Source organism: Vipera ursinii (genome assembly GCF_947247035.1).
Source record: "Vipera ursinii genome assembly, chromosome: Z".
NCBI classification, from domain to species: Eukaryota; Metazoa; Chordata; class Lepidosauria; order Squamata; family Viperidae; genus Vipera; species Vipera ursinii.
This window is the reverse complement of record NC_139517.1, coordinates 33943012-33960337: the sequence shown is the minus strand read 5'-3', so window position 1 is coordinate 33960337 and position 17326 is coordinate 33943012. Positions and strand designations below refer to the sequence as shown.

The 17326-nt window shown below is 38.5% G+C and overlaps 1 protein-coding gene across 1 annotated transcript in view; it reads left to right on the top strand.

Moving 5' to 3' along the window:
- GPR179 (G protein-coupled receptor 179) overlaps positions 1-13529 on the top strand; it is a gene marked incomplete at its 3' end in the record, with an annotated part of 50165 nt that extends 36636 nt beyond the window's left edge. The window contains exons 8-11 of the mRNA XM_083378970.1: positions 153-291; positions 4789-4894; positions 7032-7178; positions 9060-13529. Coding sequence (XP_083235096.1) covers positions 153-291; positions 4789-4894; positions 7032-7178; positions 9060-13529 — 4862 coding nt within the window. The remainder of the gene's footprint in view (positions 1-152; positions 292-4788; positions 4895-7031; positions 7179-9059) is intronic.
- Positions 13530-17326: the final 3797 nt, after the last annotated feature.

Genomic DNA, 17326 nt, shown 5'->3' with positions numbered 1-17326 from the left:
TTCCTTCCTTCCTTCTTTCTTTCCTTCCTTCCTCTATCCATCATCCATCCATCCATCCAATATACCATCTAGAGACATAGGTTAAGAATACAGAAAACTATGAGAAGAATAATACCATATCTCTGCTAATCTTTGTATCTCTTGCTGTCTAGCTGAAATGCTATTTTTGTTTTGGGGAAGTTTTCTCTGCTATACTTCTCGAACAATCCCTTCTGCTTTCCATGAACCTCGCTACATGTGCATTGCTGTCCACAATGAGCTGATAACTTCCACTGCTTTTCATGTTATGAGGTAAGAGGAAAAGGGTTTTTTCAGAGTACAGGCTCAAGGCAATAATATTTTGAGATGCTGGAATTACTTGATTCCCAGGAGCTATAAAAGTAAACACTGACCACAAAAGTCCTTGATAAGTTGTGTCTACCAAAGGATAATTAGATGTCTCTAGCCAAGAACTACTGCAAGCTCCATCTGTAATCAGAGTGATAAAAGTATATGTTTACATTGTAGGGCATTGCATTTTTTATTATAGCAAACGAAGGAACTGGAAAGAAATATAAACAGTGTGTTTAATAATGTAATACGACATAAATGTTAATGCAAACAGAAAAAATATAGATAACGCTTTGAAAATTATATCATAAACAAAGCAGAAGTTGCTGTGGAAAACCACATGAAAAATTTCCTTAATATCCAAAAAAGCGACAATAAAATGTGCTGGTGTTGTCTATGTTGGATAAGAACATAACATATTTATCTGAGTACTCACTACAATAGTTTACTGTTACAAAGCTCACATGGAAATGCATAAGGGAAAGAATAAAATGGAACAATAAAATACAACCACAAGGGCACTAGAAATATTTAAGATTAAACTACTAAATTATTAAACTGGATTTGCAAAGATGTAAAAACATAATTAAAAATAAGGTATAAAATAAAATGTGTATGTATAAGTTATACTTTATTTTATAATTATGTGTTTTTACATTTTTGCAAAGTGAGTTAATAATTCAGTAGTTCTGTAGTTTACACACAGGCACACACTTTTTATATACTGCCTTGTTTGTTTCTAGTTAGAGTGAAAATAATAGTCTGTTTTTACTATCTCTGTCCTAACAATGCAAGCTCTGAAACAGAATTTGGCAGCATTAAAAGCAACATGGTTTAATGGTTTGCAAGAAAAAAATGAAAAGTAGAATTTGCCTTGAATGCCAAGGTACTTACTCAGAACTGGAGTTAAATATAGGGGACAAATATTGATTAGGGATGATTAGGGAATTGGAGGCTAAAACATATGAAGGAATTGGGTATGTCTAGTTTAATGAAAAGAATGACTGGTGTGATATAATAACAATATTCTAATATAAGGGGTTACCAGAAAGAAGAGGGGGCCAACTTATTCTCCGAAGCATCTGAAGGCAGAACAAAAAGTGATGGATGGAAACTAATCAAAGAGAGAACCAACCTAGAACTAGGGAGAAATTTCCTGACAGAATAATTAGCCAGTGAACAACTTGCCTCCAGAAGTTGTGGATGCTCCAACGCTGGAGGTCTTTAAGAAGAGATTGAATAACCATTTGTGTGAAATGATTATACGGTTTCCTGCCTAAGCGGGGTGTGTGTGTTGGACTACAAGTCCCTTCCGACTCTTGTTATTCTGTTATTCTTGTCAATTATTCAACAGCAGAGCAGCATATAGCTCCCAAACAACAGGGGCAAAGTCTGTCCCGAAAGTGAATAAGCTGGCATATACTGGCAAAAAGGAAGGAGGTTTTGAGAATGCAGTTGCAACTGCCACCTTGACTTTTTTAATCCTAATCTGCAGATATCCCCGTGCATTGGCATCTTCCTTCCAGGCTGCATGTTAAAATAAGCAAAAATCCTATAATATTTTGCTGTAGCAAGATCATATTGATATTTAATGGGGACAAAAGATTTATTTAGATTCCCCTGATCAAAGCAAGAGAGCTCCTAACTGTCTGCAAATTGATATCCATTCTTTGGTATTAGGCAACATTTTTTGCTTTGGGCAAATCCAGAGAATGCAGGATGGTTATACTTAGATTAATATTTGTCATTTTGCCTTTAAAGTTTTATTCCAAGTTGAGTACAACCTATTGTTTAGTGTCTGTGGGGCTAAACCCTTGAAATTTCAGCCTCTAGGAGATCTTAATCTCAATCACAATAGTGCTTCTGCTGAGACCTGCCTCCAATTGAAGAGTGACATTGGGGGAACACTAAGATTTAACTCAGAATTTATTTTATTTTATTTTATTTTAATTCCATTTATATCCCGCCCTTCTCCGAAGACTCAGGGCGGCTTACAAGCTTAGCAGTAGCCTTCATTCTATGTATATGCCTGCTTATTAGGGCTTTCACACACACACACCCCAAGCGGCATTATTACAAAGTCAGCTTAATTGCCCCCAACAATCTGGGTCCTCATTTTACCTACCTCGGAAGGATGGAAGGCTGAGTCAACCTTGAGCCTGGTGGGACTCGAACCTGCACTAATTGCAGGCAGCTGGTGTTACTTAAGGAGGCATTAGCCCCAAAAGGGGAAATCCTTATAAGCACTTGTCAGTGCAATGTATACTTATTTTTTCTTAAAAGTCCTAATTGTAGATGGGACACTCAAACCCCTATTTTGGGGAAAGAATATGAAAATCATGGATAGGGATGAATAACATTAATTTAAAAATCTGATATTTTAACAATCTTGATGGCCCTGTATGGAATGGACAATAGTCAGAAGAATTACCTGTATACTGTGGGCTAAAGTAGCTCTTAAAATCTTAGTATCATCTTTTAACAAAGAGACAGAACAAAGAGGAGCAAATCTGCCTTCCTTTGGAATAATTGTATTCATTTCATAATAACTAAAGAGGAGGATTTCATCTAAAAAAGCTTCACCGTACAATTCCAGTAAAAGAAAAGATAAAAACTAAGGCAGCACACTTAAAAAAATTGTTGAAAGGAGTGCTTAAGATCATTTTGGAGCATAAGCACAACAGTTCCTTAAAGCAATCACATCATAGAAGTCTGGGAAGGGAAGCACTGGCTACTGAAATAAGATTTTCATTAAGGCAATGAAGTCTTTTATTGGGGTCAGGCAAAATTCCTAACCTAAGCTTCACCAGTTTGGATAATTTGAAGCAGGCAAAGCCCTAATAGAAATCCCATATAGATATTTGTATCAATTATTTGAAAATTAACAGGGCCAGGAACCTTTCCCACTTTCCATTATTATTATTATTATTATTATTATTATTATTATTATTATTATTATTATTATTATTATTAAATATTAAAAGATATTGATGAATGTGTGCTGATGAATCAGAAAAAGACAAATCTAATAGCCAATAGTGAAGAGATTGGTAATGTCAAAATGATAATAAACCTTACTATAATAATAATTTGACTACAGATTTTATGACTGCGTATTATTGTAACAGAGATACACAGATATAAAGGTAGTGGTATAGCTGAGGAGAGCAATATAATACTTTGGATAGGATTGTAAAAAGATGCTTTGACAATTTCACTTGTGCCTAGAATATCTGTCTGCATCTGTTTGCGGCTGGATTGCATGGGAAAACACACAGCTGTTTTAAATACTTGATGACAGGTGCTCCAAAGCAACATGCTAAACCACTCTATAACTGAATCTGTGTAAACATAAACAAAAATATAAAAAAAGAACTATTTCCTGTTCCATTTCCTTATTTAAAAAGTAACGATTCAGCAAAGATATATTCAGTGACCATTTGTAATGTGTTTTATGAACTTCATAAAACATGATCTGAATGAATAATAGCATCTACTTCATGCTTTTACTTTTGATAGCAAGGAAAAAAATCTGAAAACAATCTAAAGGAGAACAATTTTATGTACAGAATAAAGGAAGGTGCATTCATACTGAGAAGGAATAACACCAAATAACCAATAAATTAAATGTTAACATGGTTATATTTTTGAGTGTTAGATGTTTTAAGTATTTTAACTTTTTTAAAAATGTTCTTCCTAGTACTGTTACTTCTTCAATCATCCCTTGGAGAAGAGATTATTAAAATTGCAACATGCTTTGCTTGACTAAAATTACCACTTATAATGTTTTCTGTAAAGCATTCTTTCCAGTAGGCAATATTAATGTCATATCCTCCCCAGCTTTTTTCATTTTTCAGTTTTTAATTTGGCCAAGCTGATTTTTGAAGAAGGCCAACAAAGAGAGAATTTTTTTTTAATGCCTGTTGTCAGATTGAGTGAACTTTTAGCACATCTATGGGAAGGGGGGGCAGGAGGGAAAGGGGCATTGTAAAGATTACTACATTCATGCATGTGAAGTGCTTATCTAATGTGGTGGAATTAACAGTTGAAAGTAAGGAGGCCCCAGCTGAGAGATATGCCAGTCTGGACTTTATAGTTGGGAGGAAGCCAACGAGGCCAAACACTTAGGTCGATATCTGACTTTCCCAGGGGAAAACAGGCGAGATTTGGTGAGATTCCGATGTTCAGTGGTGTCTACAATAAAGGAATGACTTGAACTAAATCCCAGAGCTGCTTTTGTTCCTTGTGCCTGACCTCTGAAGGCTAAATATTAAATTATATCAAAACAAGTACTAGAATTAAGAGTGATAATTTTGCTTGCTTTTACTCTTTTTTTTCCTTAAAATTTAGTCTGGCATCATTCTAACAAGGAATATACATACTATATCACTATTTCTTCCAGTCATTTTCTATCTCCAGTGCATCTAACCATGCCATCTTCTCCATTTCTGTCTTCAGGTTTTTAACGGTTCCTTCCTTGCATCCCGACTGGACACTACTACTATTTTTCATTCATACTCATGTCACTACCACAATGACACTTGCACTTATTTTCATCCCAAAGGTAGGATGAATCTTTACAAAAAGTAAGCAAAAAAGCTTCTATTCTTCTATTCTTCCACCCCCAAAATTGAACCAGAAGTCAGGTTTAAGATTTTGTAATACTGTTCTGTTCACTTTCCGTTTTTCTATTTTGCTTTTGTTTTAGGGAATATAGTTTTCAGGAACAAAAATCTAAAAGATGTAAGAATGTACGGTATATTTGTTGTGCAAAGGTTTAATGCTTAAATGAGGAGGGGGGAGATGAGTGTTATTATTTATTTATGTAGAAGATTTCTTTGACTGCCCAACCTAGTATGGACCAGCTGTCCCCCTCCAATAATATCAACAAAAGCATAGCAAAAATCAACATACTAACAGTGTACAATCAGGGCCCGTTGATACATGCACTAACTCCTTAAGATGGCCTCAAATAATATTTATGGAATTGATCCTGGGAGACAGAAAGAAAAATTGTAGCCTAGACAAACAAAACCAGAATCCAAGTTATGTGGTGGGGATAGAAAAAGCATCTCAGATATGAGCATCCCAGATTTCTGAGATAATTAAAAGTAAAGGAGGAAAAAGCTTACACCGGGTAGTCCTCAGCCTACAACAGTTGGTTTGGTGACCAAAGTTACAGCAGCACTAAAACGAAGTGACTCATGACAATTTTTCACACAACTGTTGCAGCATCCTTGTGGTCACATGACCAAAATTCAGACACTTGGCAGCTGACTCATATTTACAATAGTTGCAGCGATCCCCTTTTGTGACTTTCTGACAAGCAAATTCAGTGGGGAAGCCAGATTCACTTAACAACTGTGTCACTAACTTAACAACCGCAGTGATTTACTTACCAACTGTGGCAAGAAAGGTAGTAAAATGGGGCAAAACTCACTTAACAACTGTCTTGCTTAGCAGCAGAAATCGATAATGGTTGTAAGTCAAGGACTACCTGTATTTCAGGCTTGCAAGATTCTATTACTATAACTTTACAGCAAAAGCAGTCTTAGTTTCATGGTCAGTGCTTCCTGTCTGAATTACCTCGAAGAGCTCATTTATCATCCTGGCCATTCTGGGGGGAAACCAAGGTTTTAAAGACATTGTACAGACCAATAAGGTTGTGACCACTGAATTTCTTGGGGAAATTATTCCAAAATATAGAGAAGGCATGCCTCCCAAGTCCCATCTGATAATGTTACTTCTAGAAAGAAACCTGGAACACGTCTATCCTGTTAGAGCATATAACTTGGGCAGAAATAATTTGAGATAGGTTTTTGTTATTACAGATAGTCCTCGGCTTACAACCGTTCAGTTAGTGACCATTCAAAGTTACAATGGTACCGAAAAAAATGAGTTATGACTGTTTTTCACACTTACAATCAATGCAGCATCCCCATGGTCACGTGATCAAATTTTGGATGCTTGGCAACTGATTCATATTTATGACCGTTGCAGTGTCCTAGGGTTACATGATCAGCTTTTGCAACCTTCTGACAAGCAGTCAGTGGGACAAACAGAATCACTTAATAACCTATGTTACTAATTTAACACCTGCAGCGATTTACTTAACAACTGTGTCAAGAAAGGTGGAAAAATGGGGCAACATTCACTTAACAACTATCTCACTTAGCAAGAGAAATGTTGGGCTCAGTTGTGGTCATAAGTCAAGGACTATTTGACTATGATGTATAAACTATCATTTAAATCTGGAAATGCAATATATGGACATAACAAATTGTGTATATCCAGCCAAAACGAGTAGCAAAAATTTTATGGTAAGAAACTGAACAAAAAACACACCTCGAATTATCTCAAACTGTTGGACTTCAACAATTTTATTCCCAACCAACGTGGCCAAAAAGCCCAGTGCTTGAAGAGTTTTAGACAGGATTCACACAAATAAGCTAATCCACAATATAGTTTCTTAAGCTTGATGTACAACACCAGCCATTGTGACTTGTAGATCATATTTTGTGGCTTTCCATTTTGTGTGAACCTGTAGTGTTGCATTGAACACAGAGTAGCAGAAATTGGCTTCAACTTTACACTGTTACATCACTGTGTATTATAGACAGATCAGAGATCTCAAATTAACATTTTGCATTATCTTTCCCTGAAGAAACTCAACACCTGTTCTTTCCTGTTCTTCCAAACAGTTCCTGTATGGAGGCTCACCCTTGAGGGAAGAAATTGCTGCTGAGATGTATGAGGATGAGTTGGACGTTGGGCATTCAGGATCCTTCTTGAACAGCAGCATCACTTCAGCATGGAGTGACCACAGCCTCGACCCCGATGACATTCGGGTGGGTGGAACACTCAGGACCTTCTTTTGACGCTAGCTATGCCAGAAACAGTGCAGAGTAAGAGTTCCCTTTTGCAGTCTTTCTCCTGAAGCAAATCAACAGCAAAAAGAAAAAGAAAAAAAGACCATCCTTCACTGCCCTAAATAAATGCTTGTTACAGAAGGGTGGGAAGATGACCTTTCTGTTTCTCCTTGAAGGTTTGGTTATAGGTGGGAGTAGAAGTGATGAGGAATGGGAAGACGGGAGGAAGAAAAGTTGAATTTTTGCTAAACTGATGAGAACCATTTCTTTTCCTGGGACAGGGCTTTCTTTGGGGGCTAATTCCTGCTCTGAATCACATACAGTTTAAATGCTGTTGCTGATGTGAGCTACAAACTGCCAGAACTCAACTTCTCCATTATCGCACCCCCAAATCAGCTAAGCAATTCTCAGTTTTACATTTTGTAGTTCTGCAAATTCTTCAAACAATCAATGTATCACGCCAATTTAAATAACTGTGGGTGGCTAATAATCCTAAAACAGGAACATATATATGAAAACAAGAGAAAAAATATATTCTTCTAAAAAGCCAGCGGGGTTGGGGCTGTCCAAAACTAAGTGGGAAGTTGTTGCACAAGGCAAGCACAACAAAGAAGGAAATAGATACATACTGACCCTGAGGGATATGGTGGAATGGATAGAAACAATTGGAGACAGGCACCCCTCAAATATCCTGGCCCCATGCCATGTAGGGCTTATAAGTGATAACTAGCATTTAGATGGCACCTAGATTGCACTATTAGAAGCTAGTGCAGTCCACAAAATGACAGTACGTGTCAGACCAGCTATAGTTTCAAAATGCCCTTCAAGGCAGCCACACATACAGTGCATTGCAATAGTCCAAGTGGGAAATAATTAAGACATAAGAGAATCTCCCAATCCAAGAATGTGTGCAACTGCCATACAAGTTGGCTTTATGCAAAGGCCCTCATGCCACTACTGCCACCTGCTTCTTGAGCAGAAGCTGAGTGCACAAACTCAGACTGGGGAAGTATAAACCCATCCAAAGTTAACAAATGGAAATTGTCCAGATCTGGGGGAAGGAACTAAAACCCACAACCACTTAATCTTGCTAGGGTTGAATTGGATCTTGGTCCTTTCTGTCAAAACTCTCACAGCACCCAGGCATGGAGAAAGATTTTCACTAGCGTGACCTGAGCAGACCAAGGCAGAGATGCATAACTGAGTATTACCCTCATTCTGGACACTTAATCCCATGCCAACATTTGACCTTCTCTGCAACTTCATGTAGAAGATAGATATGGGGACTGAGCTGAGACCTACAGGTCAAGGTCTAGGGCTGCACGTCTCACCCCATACACATATACCAATTAGAGGAAGAAGAAAGATCAAAGCAAAACGTCCCCACTTCCAAACCCTGAGTCAGGCTGGAAGAGTATCATATAAAGAGACTATACTGGTCTCCCAAAGGACCAATGTAGAGGGGGCATTTTCATCCCTAGTTCAGTAGAAATTATGCACAATTATACGAGATATTTGAACAAATTTGATCCATCACTATCCCGCCAATCATTTTTTCTCTCAGCCACAATTCTACATCTAGAAAAAGGTCATGCAGAAGCAGCAGTATGGAATGATGGATTTATGGCAGGAATATTTCCCTTAATCCTGGAATAAAGAGCCATCCTAAGTATACAGATAAAACAATTTTTTTAAAAAAAGAAAATACTTTGTTAAACCCAGTCAGGTTGCCATTCCATCCAGTGGACATAATTCATTATTATTATGCTTTTTGACTGAAAAGCTGTTTTATTTTTCTTCTATTATCTTTCTCCCCTGTCTTTCACTGTATTTTCTCCTTCCCTTGCACATAACATGTAGGATGAATTGAAAAAGCTTTATACGCAGCTAGAATTTCACAAGACCATGAAGATGACAACCAACAACCCTCACCTTCAGAAGAAGAGAAGTTCAAAGAGAAGCTTAGGCCACACTCTGATGAGACGTATCACTGAGTTACCTGAATCTATGTCCCGCCAGTGCAGCAGGAAGGAAAAAGATGGGTCTATCAGTGGAAGAATACAAAGTCATTCTGGCTCCTATAAGCAAAGATGCTCGGAGTCCAGAAATTTGAGCATGAAATTGAAGGAGGACTTATCTCCCAAGCACAACGTGGCCTTCCAAGTAAAAGGTGGGATTTCACTGAAGAAATCCCATAGCACCTATGATCACCAGAGGGATATTAAGGCAAACAGTGTACTAACCAAATATGACAGTTGCAAAGAGGCTCCTTTGTTGGACTCACTTATGAGGAAAAAACTAGCCAAGAAAATCTCAGAGAAATCTGTCAATCACTCTGTTGATTCAGCCACACTGGTATACAAATCAGCCAGTGCTCACAATTTGTTAGCAGATAAGAAATCTCTGCACCCCAAGTATTACACTCTGCAGAAATCTCTTAATGTGTCCAGCAGTGAAAATGAAAATGCCTCATTGTTAACTGGCACAGCTAATTTAGAAAATACCCATAAACCTGCCCAAGAGAAAGACACAAGTGCAGCAGTGGAAGATACCATGACAAAAAGTGAGGAATCGAGACACACTGAATTCAGTGATATAGTCTCAGAAATAGAGGGGAAACAGCTGCAGAGAGAGAATACAGCAAAAGAAATTGAGAGACATTTTCCAGAAGGCAAAAACATTATGTGTCCATGGGAAGCTGAGACAGACCCATCAACACCATTAGAAAGCAGAGATAAGAGGGATGTAACACTTGCTCCCATCAGGAGCATCAGCATCAACATTTCTGATTGGCCTGAGAGAAGAGCCCCCACCATTAAGAAGATACCACCTGAACCACCCATCAGGCAGCAAAGTTTGATTCACAACCTTGAAAGAAAATGTCTAGCTCATTGGGATAATTACAATCAAAAGCAACATCCTGCTTGGTCTCCTAAAAAAGAATCCCCGAATATTCCAGCGCTAGTCAATATAGAAACAGAAGAGGGTTCTCCATTAAAACCTGAAATGGAAAAGACTATTCAAGGAGAAGATAAGGTGCCATCTTCTTCTCTAGTGGAACTAACCAGGCTAGCATCCATTGCTGCAGACGTCTGCCCTTGGGAGGTTGTGGAAATGCCCATTCCAAGCAAGAAAGATCTAGAGGTGAGTGATTCGGATAATCAAAACAGTTCTCCTGAGAAACAATTGCAAACCCTCATTCCCAAAAGCTCCGTAAAGAACTTAGGTATGGCCATTAAAGCATTCAACCGTTCAAAGTTAAAGAGAAGCATAAGCTCCAAAATGAACAGTGAGGGCAGCGAAGCCAAAAACGAGAAAGACATTTGTGGAAAGCCCAAGTTGGAAGAAACAGCTTTAATCCCTGCTGAAGGATCATCAAGACAAGAAGTACCCTCTAGGAGTCCTGGAGATAGCAGGGCAAAGCCCATCAGCAAACAAGCAGCTATCTGCCCTTGGGATGAGGAAGAAGAAGCTTCTCCTAGCTCACAGAAAAATAATTTAAGCAGAAGCCTTGAGTTATGCCCTTGGGAGAGGAACCAAGATGTTGAGGATAGAGTGAGCAATCTACCAGCAACAGCTTCCAAAGGTGCTAAGGAGATCTCCCCTGTCAGATTGGAAAAGGCTAAGAACCAATGGGGATCTGTGTGTCCCAGAGACAGACCAGAAGATCAAAACAGAGAGAATGAAACTCCTGATCTCTTGTCCTTGGTTTCAGAAACAGACAAGAAGGCTGATATTTGTCCTTGGGAAATCAGGGAACCAACTTTCAAAATAGAAGTAAGTCCCTGGGAAAATAAGGATCCCTCAACATCAGAAAGAGAACTTAAAGGGAACGTAACTGCAGTTTGCAGAGAGGAGAAAAAAGGAACTAGAGAAGAAGCATTTGTGAAAGGGAGCAATCAGAAGAGGGAATCTATTTGTCCATGGGAGAACATAGTTAGTGAAGATTTATTGATCAAGTCTACACCCAAGATCATTTGTCTTTCCAAATTCACCTCAGAGAATTCAGAAAGCCAGGAAAACCAAATGACAACAGTTTGCCCTTGGAAAGCTGAAGGCACTGGAATTGCTAATAAAGCAGAAATCTGCCCCTGGGAAATGTTGGGTCCTTCCAATCAGGGTATAGAAAGAGCAACGGAAAAGACTATAACCATTGGATCTAAGCATCCAGAAAAGGCACATAGCTCACAAGAGACAAGTGATCTTTGTGAAAATCTGAATATTGATGAATTGTCACCTGAGTCAAATGTTAAAGGCCTAAGTTCCCCCAAATCTGGCAGTGCAGAGAGCTTATTGGCAGAATTATGTCCTAGGGAAAGTGTGCATAGTCATAAGGTTATTTTACAGAAAGAAACAAGGTCTTTCAAAACATTAGCAAAGGTAAACAGTCTCCAGGAAGCTGTCTGCCCATGGGACAGTGTTGATCCTAGCATACCTTCCAAAATCCCTTCAAAGAACTTTGATAGCACAGAGAACTTAAAAGCAGAAGTCTGTCCTTGGGAAGTGACTAAAGAAAATGCCTCCAAAGCAGATGACCGCTGCAAAAGTACTTCCCCAGTGAGTTTGTCCAAAGCAATTGCAAATCTGAGCAATTTACAGGAAGATGCCTGTCCATGGGACAGCAGAGAGCTTCAACAACTTTCGCCAAGATCTGGTGACCAAAGTCTGGCTACATACATTAGTGGTTTAAAGAAATCTGATAGTATTAAAAGTCTAAGGATAGATGTTTGTCCATGGGAAACCTCAGAAGAGGTGAAAATATCTCCATTGACTGAAACCATGCTCTCTTTAAAAATAAAAAAGCAAGTCTCAGCTGTGCTTTGCAAAGAGAAGGAAGGCAATGCACTTAAAAGTTCAAACTCCAATAAAACTTGGAAAGAAATAGCATTTAAAAAAATAAATATGTCAGGAAGTAATCAAGGATCTATTTTTCCCTCAGGAACTATGAGCATTGATGAACCAACTACAAAAAGCACCCAAAGCCCATATCCATTGCAAGTTAGTTCTAAAAATACTGGAAGTATTGAGAGTGTAAAGGCAGAGATTTGTCCTTGGGATTTCCAGGAGCTTCAGACAGATGCTAAGTTTGTAGGACCACCAGAAGAAAGTTCTTTTAGAAAAGAGTCAGACCAGGTTTCCAAAGATAAAGCAGATACCAGACCTTTAATAAGACAGATTAAGAGACAAGAGGAAGTAAGCAGCCCAAGAGAATCTATTTGTCCTTGGGAGAGCATGGCACAAATAAGCAGCCAAAGGCCAACATTGCTCAAAGATGATTCAACGAAATCAGAGAATACTGAAAGAACAGAGATATGTCCTTGGGAAGTTGAGGATGTGGATTCCAGTGGCAAGACTGAACTATGCCTCATGAAAACAGCACCTAAATCTAGCGATAATAGAATATTAAGACAGGATATCAGCGAAGTTTCAAAAGACAAAACGCTGACAAGCTTAAAGAAAGTCTGGGTAGATATGTCAGCTAAATTATTCAAGTCACATAGCCAGCAAGCTTTAATTTCTTCCCAGAAAAATACTGGCATACTCTCATTAACACCCAGCAGTAAAAGTTTAGACCTATCCATAAAACCTGACAATACTAAAAGCCTAAAAACAGAATTATGCGAAATGCAGGAAGCTGGAGCTATTATGAAAGCTGAAGTATATCCCTGGGAAGTGACTGAAGCTCCATTGGAGAAGGAGACATCAAGGAGGACTTCCAAAGATAATGTGAAAACTGATTCAAGAAGCTCTGTTAAAACACCAGAATCTCTGGAAAAAAGTAGCAATTCACTACAGTCTGATTTCCGACGGAAGAGCATAAATGCTGCAGATATTATGGAAACCAGCACTTCTTCAAAGACATTTGATGGTACAGAAAATATGGTGACCTCCCTTCAAGAAGCCAATCAGTCAGAGACATTCAGAAAGAAAGAGATTTGTCCATGGGAAGAACAAACAGAGGTATCAACAAACACTGGGGAAATAACCCAGAGTGTGCGGCAGGGTTTGGATGGGCACACGTCTTTGAGTCACAGTCTTCCAAGGGCACAGTCAGAAGATATAAACAAAATCATTTCATCAGAAAGCAGAGAGGACATTTTCGTAGACAATGCCTTCCCTTGGGAAGCAAACAAAGGTTCTACACTGATCAGAACAGACTCTGGAAAAATCCATGAAAAAGGCTCAGAAGCCTGCTTAGGACAGACAGAAGAAGTCAGTTCCATGCCTGCTGTGATAGCCCAAAGCAAAACAGAGCAGAAATCAAAGGCTCAGGAAGCAGAAGATCCTAGCAAAGTCATATCAAGTATCTGTCCTTGGGATGACAATTGAATGGGCAAAACTAAGAACCTGTTTGGATGCTTCGAGAAAAGCTTTTTCTTGGATGCAAAATGGTTTAAAATAAACACACCTTTTCGATTTAAAAATAAACAAAGGACATCTACTAGTTGTGGTAATAATGCTCACTATATATTGTTAGGAAAAATGCACTGTACTGTACTGTAAGTCCGAATAATGAAGCTGACAGGAGGATTGCTGTTACCCCCCCAAAAGTTGTACAATTCTGCCTTTAGTTGTAGAATAGCCAAAGTTACCTGTGAAAACCTGCATGTTGTTTTTGTATGCAAACATGTAATACACTGGTCTCTGTGTATTCTTCCAAGTACTGCAAACCATGCACATCAAATATCTGTAAACCATAACATCTAAGTAACAAATCTACTCACAGTGAAGAGTATCCAGTGAAAATTGGCTTTAAACAAGGGGATCATTTGGCAAGGACATTTCCATGTAGCAGTAGTTAATGCATACATTAATGGGGATAATGGCAAGAGCCATAATCAAGGAGAGTCTCTCTCTCTCTCTCTCTCTCTCTTTTTTACAAAATATTACCTATTGGTTCATTATTTATGTAAAAGACTTTTTACTAACCTTTTAAAATACACTGGCTTTACACAGCGTGGTTTGCAAGTTTAATAAAATATGGCAATAAGGAATACAATTACCTTGAGGGAGTTTTTCTAAAGATAAACAGTGATGATGTTATACCTGGAAACTGCCTAAAAGGTAAAGGTAAAGGTTCCCCCGCACATGCGTGCTAGTCGTTTCCAACTCTAGGGGCCGGTGCTCATCTCCGTTTCAAAGCCGAAGAGCCAGCGCTTGTCTGAGGACGTCTCCGTGGTCATGTGGCCGGCATGACTAGATGCCAAAGGTGCACGGAACGCTGTTACCTTCCCACCGTAGTGGTCCCTATTTTTCTACTTGCATTTTTACGTGCTTTCGAACTGCTAGGTTGGCAGAAGCTGGGACGAGTAACAGGCGCTCACTCTGTTACGCGGCACTCGGGATTTGACCCGCCAAACTGCCGACCTTCTGATCGACAAGCTCAGTTTGTCAACTGCCTAGGAAGCTCCAAAGGTACTGACCTATCACTGAAAAAAAGGTGATCACTGTTAGGAAAGGCTTAACCTTGTTTACCATTAGGATAGAGAGCAGAGCTTTGATTGTAGACCTCTCAGCCCCGTTCAGTCTACTCTTCCAAGATGTTAAAGCTATAAAAGCTAAAATCAGCACCTTAAATCAGTCAAGAAACCCACAGCAAAGTAAGTACTTTAGAATAAATGTGACACGATCCATATACTAAGGTTTTCCACTATAAGTAAAATTAACATTATTGGGGCAGTGGAATATTAACATCATGCTACCCATACGTTGGCAAAACAACTTCCAGGGGATGATTGCCCATTTAGCTGCTATGGCAGGAAGCTACAGTAATAAAATAGGAAAGAGACTAGGGAACGCGTGTAGGGGGCAAACTGGTAACAAAATACTATCATTGCTCTCCAGTTTATTTTCCATTGCTAAATGTGTATGCCTACTGCATGCAATCAACCAAATTATTTTCTAAAAGTATGGATGTTACGTGGGACTGAAAGACATTCAGACTTTTTTTTTTAAAAAAGGAAGAGGCTGGTACTTTGAAGCATGCAAGCTTCCTGTTTATTTACAGAGAAATTAAAGAAAACACAAACAGCCTGGAGGCATAAAGGAAAGCCTGCATAGGTTTTGTTGTTGGCTGAAGTCTGAATTTCAAGCTATGGCCCTTAGCTCATGGAGAGTTTCATTTGTATAGTATTTGCATGGAAGACCAGGAAGAAGCCCCAGGGTTAGACTTTGATAATGAAAAAAAAACAACAAATAAATATATTCTGAGAAACTACTTTCATAATGTTGCCAAAATGTTGTCAGGCTCAAATAGAGGCTGTTACTGTTATTTTTACTTTTGGAGAAAATGCTTTCCAGGTTGGCATGCCTGCTATGAAATCCTGAGGACTGAAAAAATATCCAGGAGTGTATTTTGTAATGCTAATTCAATTCATGCTGGATATTGCCTAGGAAGCTGCCCTATTCTGAAATCAGATCATTGATCCAAGTATATGTACGTATATGTCTATACATATGGTTCGCATTATCATCAGTCTAAGAGGTTTTCAGCCCTGCAAGGTAGTCCAGACCAGGAAAACAAACTCTTTAATATTATAACTACATTTCTGGTTTAGGCTGATTTTATCAGATCATTATCTAGACTCTAGCTCTTCCTCCTGTGTCTCAAGGTTATTCTCATAGCTATTACAGTAGACTTCAAGTTGCTGAGGTTGAACAACATTGATCTATAGAATGCTGTGTGCTGGTTGTGTAATTCTGGGAGCTAAAGTTCAAGTTACTAAGGTGAAAAACACTGGTCTACAGGTTCAAGCAAACTTTCAGAAACTGGAAGATGACTTTCAAAGCCCAAATTAAGAGGCCAAGGACTGAACAGATCATAGTTAAGTGCTAAATCACAAATTACTAGGAGGCTGCTCTACCCTAATTGATGCAGTACATGAACTTACAAGTTATAATATATTCAGGGCTTCCCTACAGCTGCGTACTACATATACGTAACAAATGATAAATAATGATAATTGTTGCATTTTTATAAAGATTATAATGAGCTATTTTTTCCTATGGCAGAGTCCTATCACATTTGCATAGGAAAACGTCATTTGCTTCCTACAAATCCAGCCACTGTGATTTGAAGGTTTTCTGGCTTAATGTGATCAGCAAACTCAATTTATTGCTGTTTATGTAACAGTTTGTGGTTAAACAAATCACAACTCTGCATATATTCCTTAATATTTAATAGAACCACTGAGAGACAGACTTAGTCCATCTGCATAACACCATTCTGACTTTTAGCTAAGTTTTGTTTCTTAATGAAACCTTATATAGTCTTTAATAAGAGTCATGTAACACATGCAAAAGTTTTGGGTTCTACCTACCTTGTTGCATTGAATTGTTTCATGACTGGGGGAGTCATAAACCATCTTTACCAACAGTTTTTCCAGCTGTAACATGGGAAAGAGAAATGTGCTTTATAGAATTATTACAAAAATTCTATAAACTTCTATACAACTAGACAGGCTTTTTGAACTATTGGAAGTGTTATACAGCTTTTAAATATCTATTATTGGTGTGATTAATATTTGAGAATTGATTTTAATATAATTTATTGAATGAGTTGCAAACATCCCCTCCCCCACCCATCCCCAACCCCACTACCCTCTTTCCTGCAATAAACTATCCCTAGATTATCTCATTCTTCTTTGGGTTTGCCAATTTGTCTATCAACGCCTTTTCCCAACTACATTCATATATCAATTCACAGAGTTTTATCTTATTGAAAAAGCCAGAAACTAAAAATCTAAGAAGTCAGGTGTGGTGGAGGAGATATTGGTTGGTTTTTCTTTCTTTTTTAAAAGCTGTCCTTGCCCTGTCTCTGGATTTTATCAGAGACTTGGACATGGCATAAAACAAATCAGGAATAAACCACCAAGATACATTTGTCCTAACAGTCCTCAACTTACCATTTGTTTAGCAACCAAAGCTACAACACTGGTCCTTGCACTTACCATTGTTTCAGCATCCCCATGGTCAGGTGATTGTGATTTGGGCACCTGGCAAATGTTCCACATTTTGTAACAAACAGTCGCTGCGATTGCCATTTGTGACCTTCCTAACTGGCTTCTGACAAGCAAAGTCAATAGGGAAGCTGACAGGGAAAGTCATAGTCATGTGATGCTTAACAA